General features: G+C 52.7%; 8 protein-coding genes across 8 annotated transcripts; 3 read left to right on the top strand and 5 right to left on the bottom strand.

Moving 5' to 3' along the window:
- Positions 1-757: 757 nt before the first annotated feature.
- Positions 758-3270, bottom strand: IAQ61_001757 (uncharacterized protein; the record flags this gene model as incomplete). The annotated part of the gene is made up of 2 exons (XM_066095250.1): positions 758-2447; positions 2531-3270. 2 exons carry the CDS (start codon positions 3268-3270, stop codon positions 758-760), a joined length of 2430 nt encoding a protein of 809 aa, XP_065954734.1.
- Positions 3271-3724: 454 nt separating this feature from the next.
- Positions 3725-4489, bottom strand: IAQ61_001758 (uncharacterized protein; the record flags this gene model as incomplete). The annotated part of the gene is made up of 3 exons (XM_003833585.2): positions 3725-4020; positions 4068-4434; positions 4487-4489. The coding sequence occupies 3 exons, from the start codon at positions 4487-4489 to the stop codon at positions 3725-3727; spliced, it is 666 nt and encodes a 221-aa protein (XP_003833633.2).
- A 286-nt stretch (positions 4490-4775) lies between these two features.
- IAQ61_001759 (uncharacterized protein) lies at positions 4776-5460 on the bottom strand (the record flags this gene model as incomplete). The annotated part of the gene is made up of 2 exons (XM_003833586.2): positions 4776-5293; positions 5346-5460. 2 exons carry the CDS (start codon positions 5458-5460, stop codon positions 4776-4778), a joined length of 633 nt encoding a protein of 210 aa, XP_003833634.1.
- Positions 5461-5705: 245 nt separating this feature from the next.
- Positions 5706-7079, top strand: IAQ61_001760 (uncharacterized protein; the record flags this gene model as incomplete). Its single annotated transcript, XM_003833587.1, has 1 exon — positions 5706-7079. The coding sequence occupies one exon, from the start codon at positions 5706-5708 to the stop codon at positions 7077-7079; it is 1374 nt and encodes a 457-aa protein (XP_003833635.1).
- Positions 7080-7322: 243 nt separating this feature from the next.
- On the bottom strand, positions 7323-8966 carry IAQ61_001761 (uncharacterized protein; the record flags this gene model as incomplete). Its single annotated transcript, XM_003833588.2, has 1 exon — positions 7323-8966. One exon carries the CDS (start codon positions 8964-8966, stop codon positions 7323-7325), a length of 1644 nt encoding a protein of 547 aa, XP_003833636.2.
- A 62-nt stretch (positions 8967-9028) lies between these two features.
- IAQ61_001762 (uncharacterized protein) lies at positions 9029-11009 on the top strand. The gene is made up of 5 exons (XM_066095251.1): positions 9029-9560; positions 9620-9985; positions 10043-10318; positions 10380-10434; positions 10659-11009. Exons 1-3 carry the CDS (start codon positions 9079-9081, stop codon positions 10266-10268), a joined length of 1074 nt encoding a protein of 357 aa, XP_065954735.1. The 5' UTR covers positions 9029-9078; the 3' UTR covers positions 10269-10318; positions 10380-10434; positions 10659-11009.
- A 534-nt stretch (positions 11010-11543) lies between these two features.
- Positions 11544-12770, top strand: IAQ61_001763 (uncharacterized protein; the record flags this gene model as incomplete). Its single annotated transcript, XM_003833590.2, has 1 exon — positions 11544-12770. The coding sequence occupies one exon, from the start codon at positions 11544-11546 to the stop codon at positions 12768-12770; it is 1227 nt and encodes a 408-aa protein (XP_003833638.2).
- Positions 12771-13124: 354 nt separating this feature from the next.
- IAQ61_001764 (uncharacterized protein) lies at positions 13125-14205 on the bottom strand (the record flags this gene model as incomplete). The annotated part of the gene is made up of 4 exons (XM_003833591.2): positions 13125-13257; positions 13306-13681; positions 13739-13952; positions 14030-14205. Coding segments are annotated over 3 exons (654 nt in total), but the record flags the coding sequence as incomplete, so codon positions are not given.
- Positions 14206-14273: the final 68 nt, after the last annotated feature.

Raw genomic sequence — 14273 nt, forward strand, 5'->3', positions numbered from 1 at the left:
CCTGCTTACCTAACTATAGAGTCTGATTACCCATGATTATTGATCTTGTTGTAGGTATACTCTACTATACCGTGGTGACACCAAGGTATACCCTATAGCCATTACATGGGCACACAAGTACATACCAGTCCTACCCCCCCTCCAAGTATCATGGATGCCATCCAGCCTGAGCCACAGCCTCGTACTGTACTGTACATGGAACAGTAACGGTAAGCTGGGAAGTAAGCTCGAAAGCTCCTTCCCCCGCCCCGCTCCCATCTCCTTGTTCGACCCCCACCATCTGCACAAGAGGGGTGTGCCAAGTGCGCAGTGCCAGGATCGCGGCGGGAGCTAGTGCAAGATAGTGCAAGATAGTGCAAGATGGCGCCAGATACCCGCTGCGTTGGTCCATGGCGCGCAGCCCGCCGCTCCACCATCTGCTCTGCAACCAACCTCCCCACCCCCTCCAGGCCCTCCAGCCTCTTCCACTCTCGGCCTGCGTCGGCCCCCGCCCTCTCCTCTTCCCCCTCCCCTCCCTCCTCTGTCCACTGTCAAAGATTGCCAGCTGGCCCACAGTCCATCACGTGGCTTTTGTACCACCACCTAGTTGCCCTCTCCACAGTCTGCACACGGGACACGTTGGCATCAACTACTGTACATAGCCCGCACGCCCTTCTTTCTTCACCCAATCTCGGCCCATGCATTCACATTCTTGGCATCACCACCTCCAACTACCTAATCTACCGCTAACTTTGTACATGGTCGTCAACCTCCCCCCTCAGCCCCATTGGAACAACGTCTGTTTCTTGTTCTTGTTGTTCTTCTTCTTGCCCGCCCCACTAGACTCTTCTACCGTGGGAGTCGTCGCTCCACTGTTTGCGCTTGAGCCCCCGCCCCAGGCATTGTTGATTGGCGTATTGCGCCCGCTGGTATCTCGCCTCAGTCCTGATCCCGTGTAACCTGGGCTGAAAATGGTGCTAGTGGGCTTGGGTGCAGCCGGTAGAGCGGGAAAGGCGTCCGAGGAGCTGCCAACCTTGCTTGCATTGCTTGAGGGCCCGACCCGAGATGGCGCAGCAGTTGCGCGAGTGCTGGCGGCGGCGGCAGAAGACGACGACGACGACGACCACGGCGTGTGACCCGGCTTCGCTCCAATCCGGCCTGATTGCGGTGCTGGTAGCGCGGGGAAGGCGCTACTCGACGACCAGCTCGCCTGACGATTCGCAGAGGAGCGGGATGATTGTGCTGTTGAACTCTTCAACTTCAACACTCTAGATCCCCCGTGGGCCGCAGCACCGCCATTCAGTGCCTGCCCTGTTGCCGAGCCTGGCAGCGAAGGGTAATCCTCGTTGATGGCTTTCCAATCGTTCCATGCTTTCAAGAGTCCCTCACGTTTCGATGCAATCTCAAATATATCCGCCAGTTCCTTGATGAGCTTGCCCATCTCCTTGGAGTTGGTGTCGAATAACGCGAAGAAGCCTTCAATCAGTTGGGTCGCCGAAATCTTTGACGCGCGATACGCCGATACTTGACTTCGGAACTCTTGCAGCTTCGCTTCGTTGTTTCGAAGCATCATTGTCGCTCGCTCGGTAACGGCATTGTGGCGTAAAAGTCGAGCCTGTTCTTGGGGCGTCTGTGGAGTTGAACTTGCCACTGGCTGGCCAATACTAAGCTGACCCAGGCCATGGGTGATGTTGCTTGCATTGGTTGGTGTTGGTCGAGATGCTGTCACAGTGCTGGTTTCGGTGGCGGTTCTTGGAGCTCGCGCAGCAAATGCCTCGCCTGGAGTAGGAGTTGCCGTCAACTGGCCTCCAAAAGTCCGACCTGTTATCGGACGTGAATTCTGTGCCTCAATCTGTCGTTGGTACGCAAGTTCTGCCCTACTCATTGGCTGGGCAGAAGAAGCGGGTATTGGTTCTGCGTTTGGATCGCGTCCTCTGCCACGTCCCCTGCCATTCTCTCGTCTACGATCGTCTCTTCTGTTGTTACCCATCTCTTGCTCGCGCGAAGTTCGAAATTGAAATCCAGACATATCCACCCGGCGGGCGTCGCGCAAGGCATCCTTGGACAAGCCGTTGGGGTGGACTTCGAGCTGATGGGCCTTCAGATCCATTTCTGAATCAAAAACTACGAACTTCTTCTCTAGACATTCCCGATCAGGGCACAGGAAATGATCCTTCCTGAAGTGCATTTCGAGCGAGTCGTAATTGACATAATACTGCTGCTTCCTACTCCCTTCGCGACGATCGCAGATGTGACAACGCTCATGCTTGTCTCTGCAATGTGTATACAACTCATCGTCCCCGTAGAATCGCTGCGAACAGAAGCCGCATTCCGGGTGACCCTTGAAACCACTTTGGTCCACGGCGCCAGGGTCGTCATCACCAGATCTTTGATGCTGTCGAAGCTCGACAGCGGTGAAGAGCTCGTGTTCATGTGTGAAGACTTTCTTATTTCGTGTACAGAGATCACTAGAGATGGTTAGCATGGCCACGTTGCTGACCTACGCACCACGAAACGCCCTCGTGTCGCAATGTAGACAATGGCAACTTACCACATGACTTTATGATGCGCCGTTTTGACGTGGCGATGGAGGTCTGGCCATCCTAAGCAAGCCACATCGCAATCGCCATCAGGACAGTTGTATTGCAACAGCAAGCGTGTGTCGTCGAACACGCCCTCGTTATCGAAATGTATGCCTAGGTTGTCGTCTGACTTGAAGAAATCAGTTGCATCAAACTGCTCGTACAGTTTCTCGTGGTCATCTGTAAGGATAACATGATCTGACTCGGTCCTGCAGTGTGCACATGCCTTGGTCTTGTACAGTGCTCTCATCCGAATGGAGCATATGTGACACGTCCGGTGATTGCAGGGCGCCACTGCAGTGTGTTGTACCGGTGAGGCACAGATGAAGCAAACTTCCGCGTCCTCGTCGTCGCCCGCACCCTCCGCAGCGGATTGCTGATGCAGACCTGGCTTATTATGAGCCACTTGAACTGGCCCGCCCTGATCAGCCAAGGGTGCTTTGCCCTTGTTCTCGACACGTTCGTTACGACCGTCGGCTCCATCCACATTCCCGCGGCCGCGACCACGTCCACGAGGGCGAGAGCTGCCGCGCCCCCGAGCCCTGGAGCTGCTGCTGTGCTGCTCCATGCTTTCCCCAGGCATAGTATTCGAATGCGCGCCCCGGCCCCGGCCTCTTCCAGCCGGTCCACGACGAGCTGAATTCTGTCCGCTCTCTCTAGTCTCCTGCGAGGCACCGATACCGGCAACGAGGTCTGCCGTAGTTGTCATGGTGGGGTGCGGTTGTTGACTTGATGTATTTCGTGTAGCCCAGTGACAAGAAAAATGGCGGGGTTGTGTTGCGGAGCGGCAGACTTTATAAAGTGAACAACTTGGGAATATGTACAGAGAAACGTAGGCGCACTACGGTGTGCTGGCCGGCGTGGCCTTTTTGTCAGAGAAAAGCGAGTTGGCGGTTGGAAAGATGATGCTGTGAAATGACGCCGTTCTGCAAGCGAATGAACGGTATCAGGGGCCGTGCTCAAGGCACGAAACGCACCAATGAGGCTGAAGTCGGCCCCGGCACAAACCGCAACAGTAGCACGAACAGTAACTGTCAACAAGAATTCCTAAGTCAGGCCTAGCCTCTATGATTCAAAATGATTCTTTCACACTTTTTTTGGGCTATAGTCTACCATCATAGCCTCGTTGTCGGTGTTGCCAGTCAACCACTGTACGTCCTATGTCATACCTCACGGAGGCTCTGATCCTCTTCATCATACTCATCTACGTAAAGCATCTTTAGCACGTTCAGCACTTGTTCGCGGTCCCCACCCCCCAACTGTGCATTGAGCCAGGCTTCCATGGTCAATATTTGATCAGAAAACTTGCCAACATCTTCGCGCAGTTGTGTTGTTTCCATGACCTTCTTCTCCATCTCGACAGGGTCCTGCTCGCTGTACGCATTCAGCTCGTGTCGAAGCTTTTCAATATCCTTTTGAAGATCCGTATGCTTGGCCATGAGTGTTGCGCGATCCTCGCCTCACTCCAGTCAGCAAGCAATGTCATGATGGGGAAATATGACTCACCAGGGTCCATAAGCATGTCGGCATTATCGGTACGTGCAGCGCCTGCTTCCTCAATTTTCCATCGTAGTTCAGCAACCACAGCGCTAGCTTTGTTGTTTTCTTCCAGGACCTTCGCTAGCGCAGTGTCTTTTGCCTTTTTCTCGTCGCTTGGAAAGCTCCAATACCAGTTGCCGCTCCCGATTTTCTCGACGCGGATCTTGCTGTCGTCTGAGAGAGCCTGTAGGTAGTCTTTTACATGCATGCCACTGATTGATGACACTTGTGGCAACACCTTCTCGAGATCCTTGATGCTATGTGCCTGTGCAGTCCTATGGAACCAGGCAAGGATCGTGGCAGCCTTCTGTGCATTGGGCTGAATCTTGGGCGCCTGAGAGGATGTCAGTGATTCCACGGGTAGAAAAAGGAGTGGGTGATTGTACCATGGGCTTCGCGATGCACAGATTATCTACCAAACCTGCCGTATGTAAATCTACAGCTAGTCTGAGCCCAGAAGAAAAGAAAACAGAAATATAGAGAAGGCGGGGAAGTATCTGCGGAAGGCACTGGGATCTAGATGTCGGAGGTGCCTTCCTTCAAAGTGAACGCCAAGTCTCCAACTCCATATTCGTAAAGGTAGGTAGTCAGTGGTCACGACCTGGGTTTCGAATTTCGAGCCCATTGGCGACCAGCCGACGACATTGGACGTAAGCCTTTTATAGGGAAGTTGCCCTAAGTAGATTCATCCGTGGTGTAATCTGATTCACTGTCAAGAGAGCTCGAATCTGACTGTACGCTGTTGGTCGAGTCATCGACGGGTGCATCCCGCCTCGTGCTTGCGGCGGGAACATCTCCAAAGGCCCCCTTAACTATAGCATCCTTTTCCATATTCGCAGGCTCGGTAAATGCTAGATCTCCAGTGCTTCCAAGTACCTCCCTAGCTGTCTCTTCTAGTAGAATGCCCAAAGCAATAAGGGCTGTTTCGTCCATGCATTTCCAGGTCGGCTCGTTCCCAAGCTGTGCGTTATGCGAGTACAAACTTGAGACATAAGCATGTATTGCACTCAAAATATCACCGCCAGGAAGCTGTTGTTGCACGGCTGTCGCAACATGGGCATGATAATAGTCGGTCTCCTCGTACCGAACTGGGGCTTTTGCTTGCTTGAAAAGAACTTCATCCGGACGGAGCGGCTGTGTAGAGACCTTCGAGTCTGACGATTTTCCAATGAAGCCATTCTGTGCAATTCGACCTTGTTATTTATTAGCACATGATAATAAGGCTGATTGCGCCAAACAATTTACCAGCTACGGCATCGTACACATTCGCCCTTCTTCGTGACGGAGATCTGAGATCGCGTGTAGAATGACCCCCACGATCACGGGATAGGCTGTTGACACACTTCTTGTGTCTCTCCATTGTGATGAGATACAATATTGCGAAGTTTCTGTCCACGGTTGACAAGACCTTTTGGTCGTCGTGAACCGGCAGTCACATGCAGGCGCTATGTAGCTTGCCTAGCCTACTAGTTGGCGCTCTAACTACGATGATTCGGTATGTAAGCTAATGTTACGTAAGCATTGTGAGCTGGGTGGCCACCCTCTGCAACCTCATCTCTACCTCGTTTGAAAGACCATGATCATAATCAAAGCATGTAGCTGCATATGTACACTCAACATTTGCTGGACCGTGCTTACGGCTTCTACCCACACTATGCTCTCCAACGCGCCGTCGCCTCGCGCCTCATTCATGCACTTCATCCATACGCACTGAACTTCAGCCAACACCTGCCTCCCCCAGGCGACCCTCGTAAACGCATTGCGGCGCATCCTCCTGGAGTCAATGCGCTCACAATTGATAAGTTTGAGGGCCGCTATCTACTTTCGGGTGGTGCAGACTCTTCGATTGCCATGTGGGACCTTGAATCACAGGCCACAATGGGGGAGACGGGCGACACCATGTTGCCGTTGGAGGTAGTACATAAAACCAGTGAAGAGCACAAGCTGGGCATCACGCAGATAGGCTTCTATCCATTCGATTCACTTGCATTCATGACGTCCTCGTACGATCATACCGTCAAGCTCTATTCAAGTGAGACGCTGAAGCCTTCTGCCGTCTTCGATCTCGACGCTGTTGTCTATAACTTTGCACTATCACCTATTGCATCCCACCTACTCGTTGCTTGCGCAACGCAGCACCCAAATGTGCGCCTGATAGATCTCCGCTCAGGCGCAAGCACACACAGTCTTGCTGGTCATTCGGGTGCCATCCTCTCGACTGCGTGGAATCCAGTCCGTGAGCATATCCTCGTGAGCGGTGCTACTGATGGCAGCGTCCGCTTTTGGGATATTCGACGCAGCATTGGAGAACTTGGCACGCTCGATCTAGAGGACTCCGTTGGTTCCCTTGCAAAGTCTTCGACCATCTCTGTTTCTCACATGAGACGTCCGCAAGCCCATAGGGGCCCCGTAAATGGCATCGTATGGACAGAAGACGGTCGCCATCTCATTACATGCGGCCACGATGCTAGAATCCGCGTCTGGAATACGGAGACAGGAGGAAACACACTCGCGAATTTTGGGCCCATGGTCAAGAACTCTGGCCTCGCGCCACGCATTCCTGTTCTACCATCCACGCAAAACCTGCAGCCCAATGCCGATGTCATGTTCTACCCGAATGAATCCGAGATCCTAGCTTATGAACTCTTTGAAGGCAAGCTGCGTCGTCGCCTTCGACGTCCACATCAGTTCTCTAGTCTCCTCTCGGAAACTCCTGAGGCACAAGGCCATCGCAATATCCAGGATAGGATAAACTCGCTCGCTTGGCGAGCCCATCAGATTGAACTTTACTCTGCGCATGCAGACGGAAGTATATCGGCATGGAAACCTCGGACGGAAGAGGATGCAGAAGCGGACGCAGATGAGGAGCAGGAACATGAGGAGGACAAGGAGAGGAAGAAGCGAAAGAGAGGCGTATTGGACGACATCTACCAAGGTCTGATGAAAAAACAAATTACCTTTGGCGGACTTGGACCATAGTGATTTCATGTGCACTAATTGGCAGGAAAATGGCCGCCATAGCATCGCCATGATTACAAGGCGTAAAGAATACATTGCACCCAGGTCTCGTGTTAGGACACATTCATCTATTCATTCATATGGCATGACTGCACGATCGTCTCGCGGCTATCTGTCTATTTGGTGTAGCAAGAGCTTCCTAACACTAGCATGGCCCCTTTCGACATAGGGGCTCTCCACTGTTGCCGCAATGGCCCATCAACATCACCCTGCCCCGAAGAACGGTAGCCTTGCAGGCACAAAATCTTGGTCATTAGCAGATGCAGGCATGTTGCTCTGATCCGGTTCATTGATAGAGGACGGCCGGACGGGAGTGGGCACCATGCTCGAATAGTCTGACTCGTCCACGTAAAAGGAACTGCTCTCAGGCATCGTTTGAGCATCAACAATACTGGGAACCCGATCGACGTCGGCAGGCGTAGCCATGTTACCAGTGGGGGATGGCAGTAATGGATAGACTGTTGAATCTACAGTGGTCATCTGGAATTGCGGATGTGGCGATGATGTTTCTGCTGTTCTAGGCTTGCTGGAAGGCGTTTGTTCACGTGGAGTTTGTTCAGGCGTCAGTCCCCGTCCATGTGCGGGTTGCTGAGCGCTCTGGTGTTTGCCCCGGATGTCTGCGTCCTCGCCCAACTGCACGTCTTCTTGCTGCTGTTCGATTGTTGGCAGTGTATGCGCCTGCTCAATGGCTTGCGGTGTCGACACTTGCGAAACTGAGGGCCGCTTGCTGGTGCTGGAGCTGGCCTCATTCCACTGCCCTGTAGTGCGCCGCTCGAGTGCAATAGTGAACTCGTCGTCCAGGGGCACGGCGTCTTCGAGCTCGTCTTCGCTGGGGAAGATGTCACCGCGCGAGCTGAGGGAGTCAGTCGTATGGCCGGATGTGCGTGTGTCGCTCCGCTGTCTACGATGGCGCTTGGCCTCGTCGGCCCCCTCATCTTCGTCTTCGTCGTCGATGGCCTCCAACAGCGGCTGGTCCTCACCACGCGCACTGCGCATGGCACCAGGATGGTCTGTCAGGTCTGCGGCCGAGGGCTTGTAGCGCAGCCCCTTGGCACGAATGCGCCAGGGCAGGCGGCCAAGGAAGCCAAAGTAGGAGGAGCTTGGGATGATGGTGGGATCCTGGCCAGCCTCGCGCTGAAGGGCAGTGCTCTTGCGACGCGGAGTGCTGTACCGTGGGTCGCGACTGCGGGCGCAATAGCCCATGGCCGGCTGGCGTGTGGGCTGGGTGGTGGTGGTGGTGGTGGTGGCGCCGTAGTTGGGGTAATTGGGGTAACTGCCATAGCTGCCTGCGCTGGCGAGGAAACGGTCGAGGCTGTCGCTGCCCCAGCCCAGCAGTCCGTCGCTCTCCTCATCGTCCCAATCGTCGTAGAAGTCGAAGCTGGACTCGGCACGGCCACGCGAGCGGCCGCGATGCCGGCGCCGGCGGTCGTTGTGTCGGGGCAAACAGGGCGCGGTGCACGTCTGCACACAGTGCGTCATGGAAGCCAGGCAGGGGTTTACATAGCGCTGCGTGAAGCCGTAGAGATTCTCTTGCGCAGACTCGTTTGCGTGCTCAAGATTCTCGCTGAGGTGCTGCAACGTCCGGTTCCAGCGCGGGTCCGACCGACGATACATGACGGTGGTCAACGGGCCGTGCTCGTATCGTGTTGTGTTGTGTTGTGTTGTGTTGTGTCGTCGTCTCCTGTCGTGCCGTTGTCGCATGGGCTCTCTATTGCGGTGCGGGGCGCATGGCGCGAAGTCAAGCTCGAAATCGAGGGCTGCGATAAAGACACTGGCGTGGAGATAGATTGGCCCTGGTCCTTGGTAGGTACAATCGTGGGGAAACGTGTTGGGGTGTGCCCTGGTCATACCGGTACCGTACTTTAGTTGAACGACATTGCTCCAGAGTTCCCCCACGAACCCCCCCCCCCCGCAATATCGCTTTACACTACTATTACGTGCCTCGATCCTATCCACATCGATGCGCTACGTGCGTTTCCTCAAGACGCCTCGGATCGTCTTGGCTGACAAGACGACTTCGAGGCCTCATGATGTCTTGTGTCTGGTCACCATCACCTCCGATTTAGGCGACTCTTTCCTTGCCGCCCATGCACAGCTGTCGGCTGAACTACTGGCTTGTGATTCCTCCGACAACGAGAAACTCATCGTCTGGTCTTCAGTGCAATGGACTCCTGGCATGCGAAGTCTACCCATCAGATTACCCCTGCCCAAGTCTGGTGTATCAACATCACTTCGTCTCAAAGTCAGCACAACCCCCAAAAGCACTTGCGATGAGTTTCAGAGCCTTGTAAGCCATCATTCCAACAGCATCGTTTCTGCATGGAGTGCTCCCTTTACTGTATCGGTAGAAGCCCCCAGGCTGGCCGAGAGACGCTTTCAGTTGGCATCCACTAGTCTCAATGTCTGGGAAGAGACAGGCAACAGCATTGCGCGTCATTTGTGGTAACATGCTTTGAAGCCCCTCACACTCCACCTGTTTACTTCTTGTCTGAACATGACAGGGATGCGGGGATACTGCTCTCATGTCATATGGATCAGCTGCTCAGCGTAGAGAGCGAACTAGGTCAGGTTCTGTTCCCCAACAGAACCCGGTCTGGCCTTCGAGTCTTGGAACTTGGAACGGGATGTGGCATCGCCGGGATATCACTTGCTCAGTGTCTCGAAGACACTGTCATCATCGTCACCGATCTGACCGAAGCTCGCGAGATTGTCACAAGGAACCTGAGCCATGTCAAGACAGCAGCTCGGTCCTCAATCGAGTTCCAAGAGCTTGATTGGGACGAAGCGCTACCTGCGAGTCTAAATCCCACTGCCATGAATTTTGACCTAGTCTTCGCGGCTGACTGCACATATAATGCCGATAGCAGGTATGCCTTGAACCTGAGCTGTTATGCTTCCCACCAGCGCCATCTAATACGAGATAGTCCGGCATTTGTTAACACCATATCACGAATCGTACATGAATCTCCTTCTACCGTAGTTCTAGTTGCCATGAAGATGCGGCACCCAAGCGAAGTAGTCTTCTTTGAGCTGATGGCCGAAGCTGGCTTCAACAGAGTGTCAACTATCTCATATCCTCTCCCGGGAGATACAGAGGCCACAGAAGAGACCGTTGACCTACATGTGTACAAATATGTAGCACCAAAATGAGCAACGGCTAGGCTAAGGGGACATTGGAAATATGCAGTCAAACGCGCCGTGTAGGTAAATCCACATACTGGGGAAAGAGTTTTGCTCCAGCAATACTAAGAACACAACCAGATCAGAGCTGAATAGCTATATCTGAAAGATGTAGCACCATAGCATAATGTCTGTTGTGAGTTCCAATTCATGGAAGTTCGCTCATTCATGGTCTACGGTGCACGTTGTGCACATAGACCATTAAGTCCATTTATTCTAAGATTGCCAACGAGACATGTTATCGTCCTGTCGTTAAAATATCCATGATGATTCAGCACCAACTATTCTTTACATCCACTCCTTCGCATTTACATGTCTTAGATCAGCTCTAAGTCTGTCTTCTAGCTAAGGTCTTGTTAGTTATCCAATTGAGAACACGTATACAATCGGTTTGTAGGCGCTGCCTACACGTATCATTTTACTTAAGACAATCAGTATCCACAAATCATATGCACCTTTTTCGTTGCTCGGCGTTGTGGAGGTAGGTAGACCTGCGTCCTGAAGATGAGGATTGCATATTCAAATGTGGTCTTGCTCTTGGAATAGAGGTAATTCAGGCTTGAGCTGTAATGGTGTCTAGGCAGTCATGTAACCATTCATTTGTTCTGACTCTCTGCTAAAAAGTTTCAGTCAGTACAATGGTCTCCACTGGAAAACGATAGAATGATTGGAAGATCATGCAGTAGCATAAAATGTCACATGAAGTCTGAGAGATTACATAATCAGGGGGGCCAAAAAGGAAGATGACAGTCTGACAGACTACATGACAATAAGCCAGCAAGTGTAGGGTCCTGTAGGTTCAAGAGGGAAAGAATCTCAACTGCGGTCCAATAGTCAGAGGATTCGCAGCGGAGCTGAAATAAGCCACCTCGGCGTACCTACTGATTCAGTGATTAATTGTTGACTGCGTTTACTAGGCCAAAGAATGCATTGTAGAATCCCACCAGGAGAGCCAGATGGCGGCTGTGCTAAAGCCAGCGGGTAGGCTACTGAGCTACAGCGATGCTTCGGGCCGGCGGATCGATGATGGCTTACTAAGTGCTAGTACGCACGGCAACCTAGACCGATGGTTACGTGTTTGAGATTAAAAAAAGCAGCAAGCGGTGACGGACTCTCATGCTTGGTGGTACTGACTAGTTACTATCGGCAGCTTTGCATTCCCAGTCTTCTTAATCTGACTGTTGCACCGTCTCGCACCTGTAGTCCTTTGGTGTTCCCATCACGATCTCCTAAATCCAAGTGACAATGACAGACAGGCCAGCGCCACTCTACAAAAGGTTGGCCGCTCGACTACAAGGTGGCCGCCGTGTACCTAAGAAACGCAATTTTCCAGCCATTTCACAGACGTCGCAAGAGCGCCTTTGTGAGTCGCTAAAGGACGAACCTTTTGACCCGGTACAATGCGACGCCTTGCAAGACCCGGTCCCGCAGGAAAAAGAGAAGACGGTGCTCTATCTGGCCTATGGCTCGAACCTGTGCAAAGAGACATTTCGAGGCGCGCGCGGCATCCGTCCTCTGTCGAAAATCAACGTGCTGGTCCCATCGCTACGATTGACGTTTGACCTTCCTGGCATCCCCTATATAGAGCCTTGCTTTGCCAATACGGCGCAGCGGACCCCCGAAGCACTGAGCGACGATGACGATGACAACACCAAGAACGACGACGACGACGACCAAAAAGGACCTGGTGATAATAGTCCAAACGACAAGGCAGGCAGCAGCGACTACCACAAGAACCGCTGGCACAAAGGCCTGGTGGGCGTCGTCTACGAAGTGACACGCCGCGATTATGCGCATATCATTTCCACCGAAGGCGGAGGCTCGTCCTACAAGGATATTCTGGTCGACTGCTACGTGCTCCCTACATCAGACACAGTACCCACTGTGCCTGACTCTCAATCCTTCAAAGCACACACGCTCTTCGCACCACTGCTCGACGATGACAACAAGCGGTCGACCGACCGCGCCACTCGCCCCGATCCCGACTATGCGCAACCATCGGCCCGCTACCTTAAGCTCATCACTGATGGTGCTGCCGAGTGCCATTTGCCCCAGGAATACCAGGACTATCTGCTCAACTTACGTCCATATACAATCACGACCAAAAGACAGGCGGTGGGCAAGACTCTCTTCCAGGCCATATGGCTACCCTTTGTCATGTTGATCTTCACACTCGCAAAAGCTGTGCAGGACAAGAAGGGGAGAGCGCCGTGGTGGTATGCCAAGCTGACTGCCTGGATCTTCCTCGCCATGTGGATGAGCTACGACTACGCCTTCAAACCTATTTTTGGAGACGGAGAGCGCACAGTCGGTGACGAGGCACTGTGGACAAAGCCAAAGTGTTACGAAGATGAACGGGCAAAGCAGGACTATGCTGAAAATGAGAGCTTGCTTGAACAAAGCGTCGAATCCATGAATTTGCATGCGAAGGCGAGCATAGATTGTTCGAACGGGTTGAAGAATCGTATATAGAAACCAGAATTGTAGCTTGATCGACTCCATCTAGAAAACTCTGCCCACACGCATGATCATGGCTCGCAGAAAAATGGTATGGTCGAGATATGTACAAAATAGTCGTCTTTCGGCATATTTATACTTTCCATATGGCATTTCTTATAGATTTTTTTTATAATCCCTACATCATCGTACTCCATCGTGAAATCTTGAATATTGTTCGTAGTAGTGTCACCAGAATTTCAATACTACCTACATGTTGAATTGAGAGATTTCCTGTAATACAGCAATGTGTAATAGTTATCAGAATGACCGTGCGCTTTGCAGAGTTGGCAATAGTACAGTGGGCAAAATTTAAGAATTCAAGCATGTAAAGGGCACACATCATCATGGAGAAGGATGAAAAAAGAAACAAAGTTGCTTATATGCAATTACGACTTATGAACTTGCAGGTATATGGTGTCATGACGTTACTTGTTGTAGCATTCCTATGAAGTGTAGCAGTCTGTATTCAGTCAGCACCAATCATGGCCAGCTCACAACATTGGCATACACATGGCTTCCGGCAGCAGACTCGCGTAGAGGCCGGGCCAGTATGGCCCAACTTGGTGCTGTGGCGGGTGGGTATCATAAATTCGGCGTCTCGCTCACTGCGCCTTGAGAGTTCAATCCGAGTCCGAATCACTAACATCCATCTCCATCTCTGCATCTTCCTCCTCTCCTTCTTCCTCTTCGTCCCGTGTCCTCTTCTGCCCCTTTGTGGCGTCCGAGGCATTGATGGGCACAGCCTTGGCAGGAGCAGCGCCAAATCCAGCAGATTGTCCCGCACTGTCTTCCGGCTCCTCTCCAGTCTTCTCAGGTTCGGGCAATTTGTAGGTTCCATCGAGCTTCGATATTGCGTCCGACTTGGTCTTTGCATAGGCGATTTGCTGTCGAATCGGTCAGAGTGGTTCTATTAGGGTGATGGGGACGAAGGACAGGCGCACCATTTCTTTGCCAAAGAATGTGAAGCCTTGCAGCGCACGCATGGCCTGCGTAGACGAATCAACATCACGGAAGACGACATGCGCCTGGCCCCGCATCTTCATTGTCTTGAGGGCCACTATGTCGATGACTACGCCATAGGTCGCAAAGAGCATGTAGAGATTGCGTTTCAGGTCTTCCTTGCCCAGTTTGTCAGGCAGATTACGGACATAGAGACTGTAGAGCATTAACCCATGTGCAAGACACAGATGGAACAGCTCTTCGTACATGAGCAAGGAGACATTGGGACGTACGTTCGGTTGGGCACGGCGGGCTTGGACACGGTGGTGGTGGTGCCTGGGGGGCTGCGTGTCGCGGACGCCATGATGTGGGTGAAGGACAGGATCAATGGGTGGGTGGTGAGGCTTGTCCGCAGAATATCGTGAGGCAGCACGGACCTGGTGACGCTGGTGACCCCAGCCCAGATGGCCCTAGTCAAAGACATGTCACGTGCCCCGCGGCAGGTACGCGACACAGCAGACGCCGCCACCACTTTCC

The sequence above is a fragment of the Plenodomus lingam genome (genome assembly GCF_022343315.1).
Source record: "Plenodomus lingam strain CAN1 chromosome Unknown contig_13, whole genome shotgun sequence".
NCBI lineage: Eukaryota > Fungi > Ascomycota > Dothideomycetes > Pleosporales > Leptosphaeriaceae > Plenodomus > Plenodomus lingam.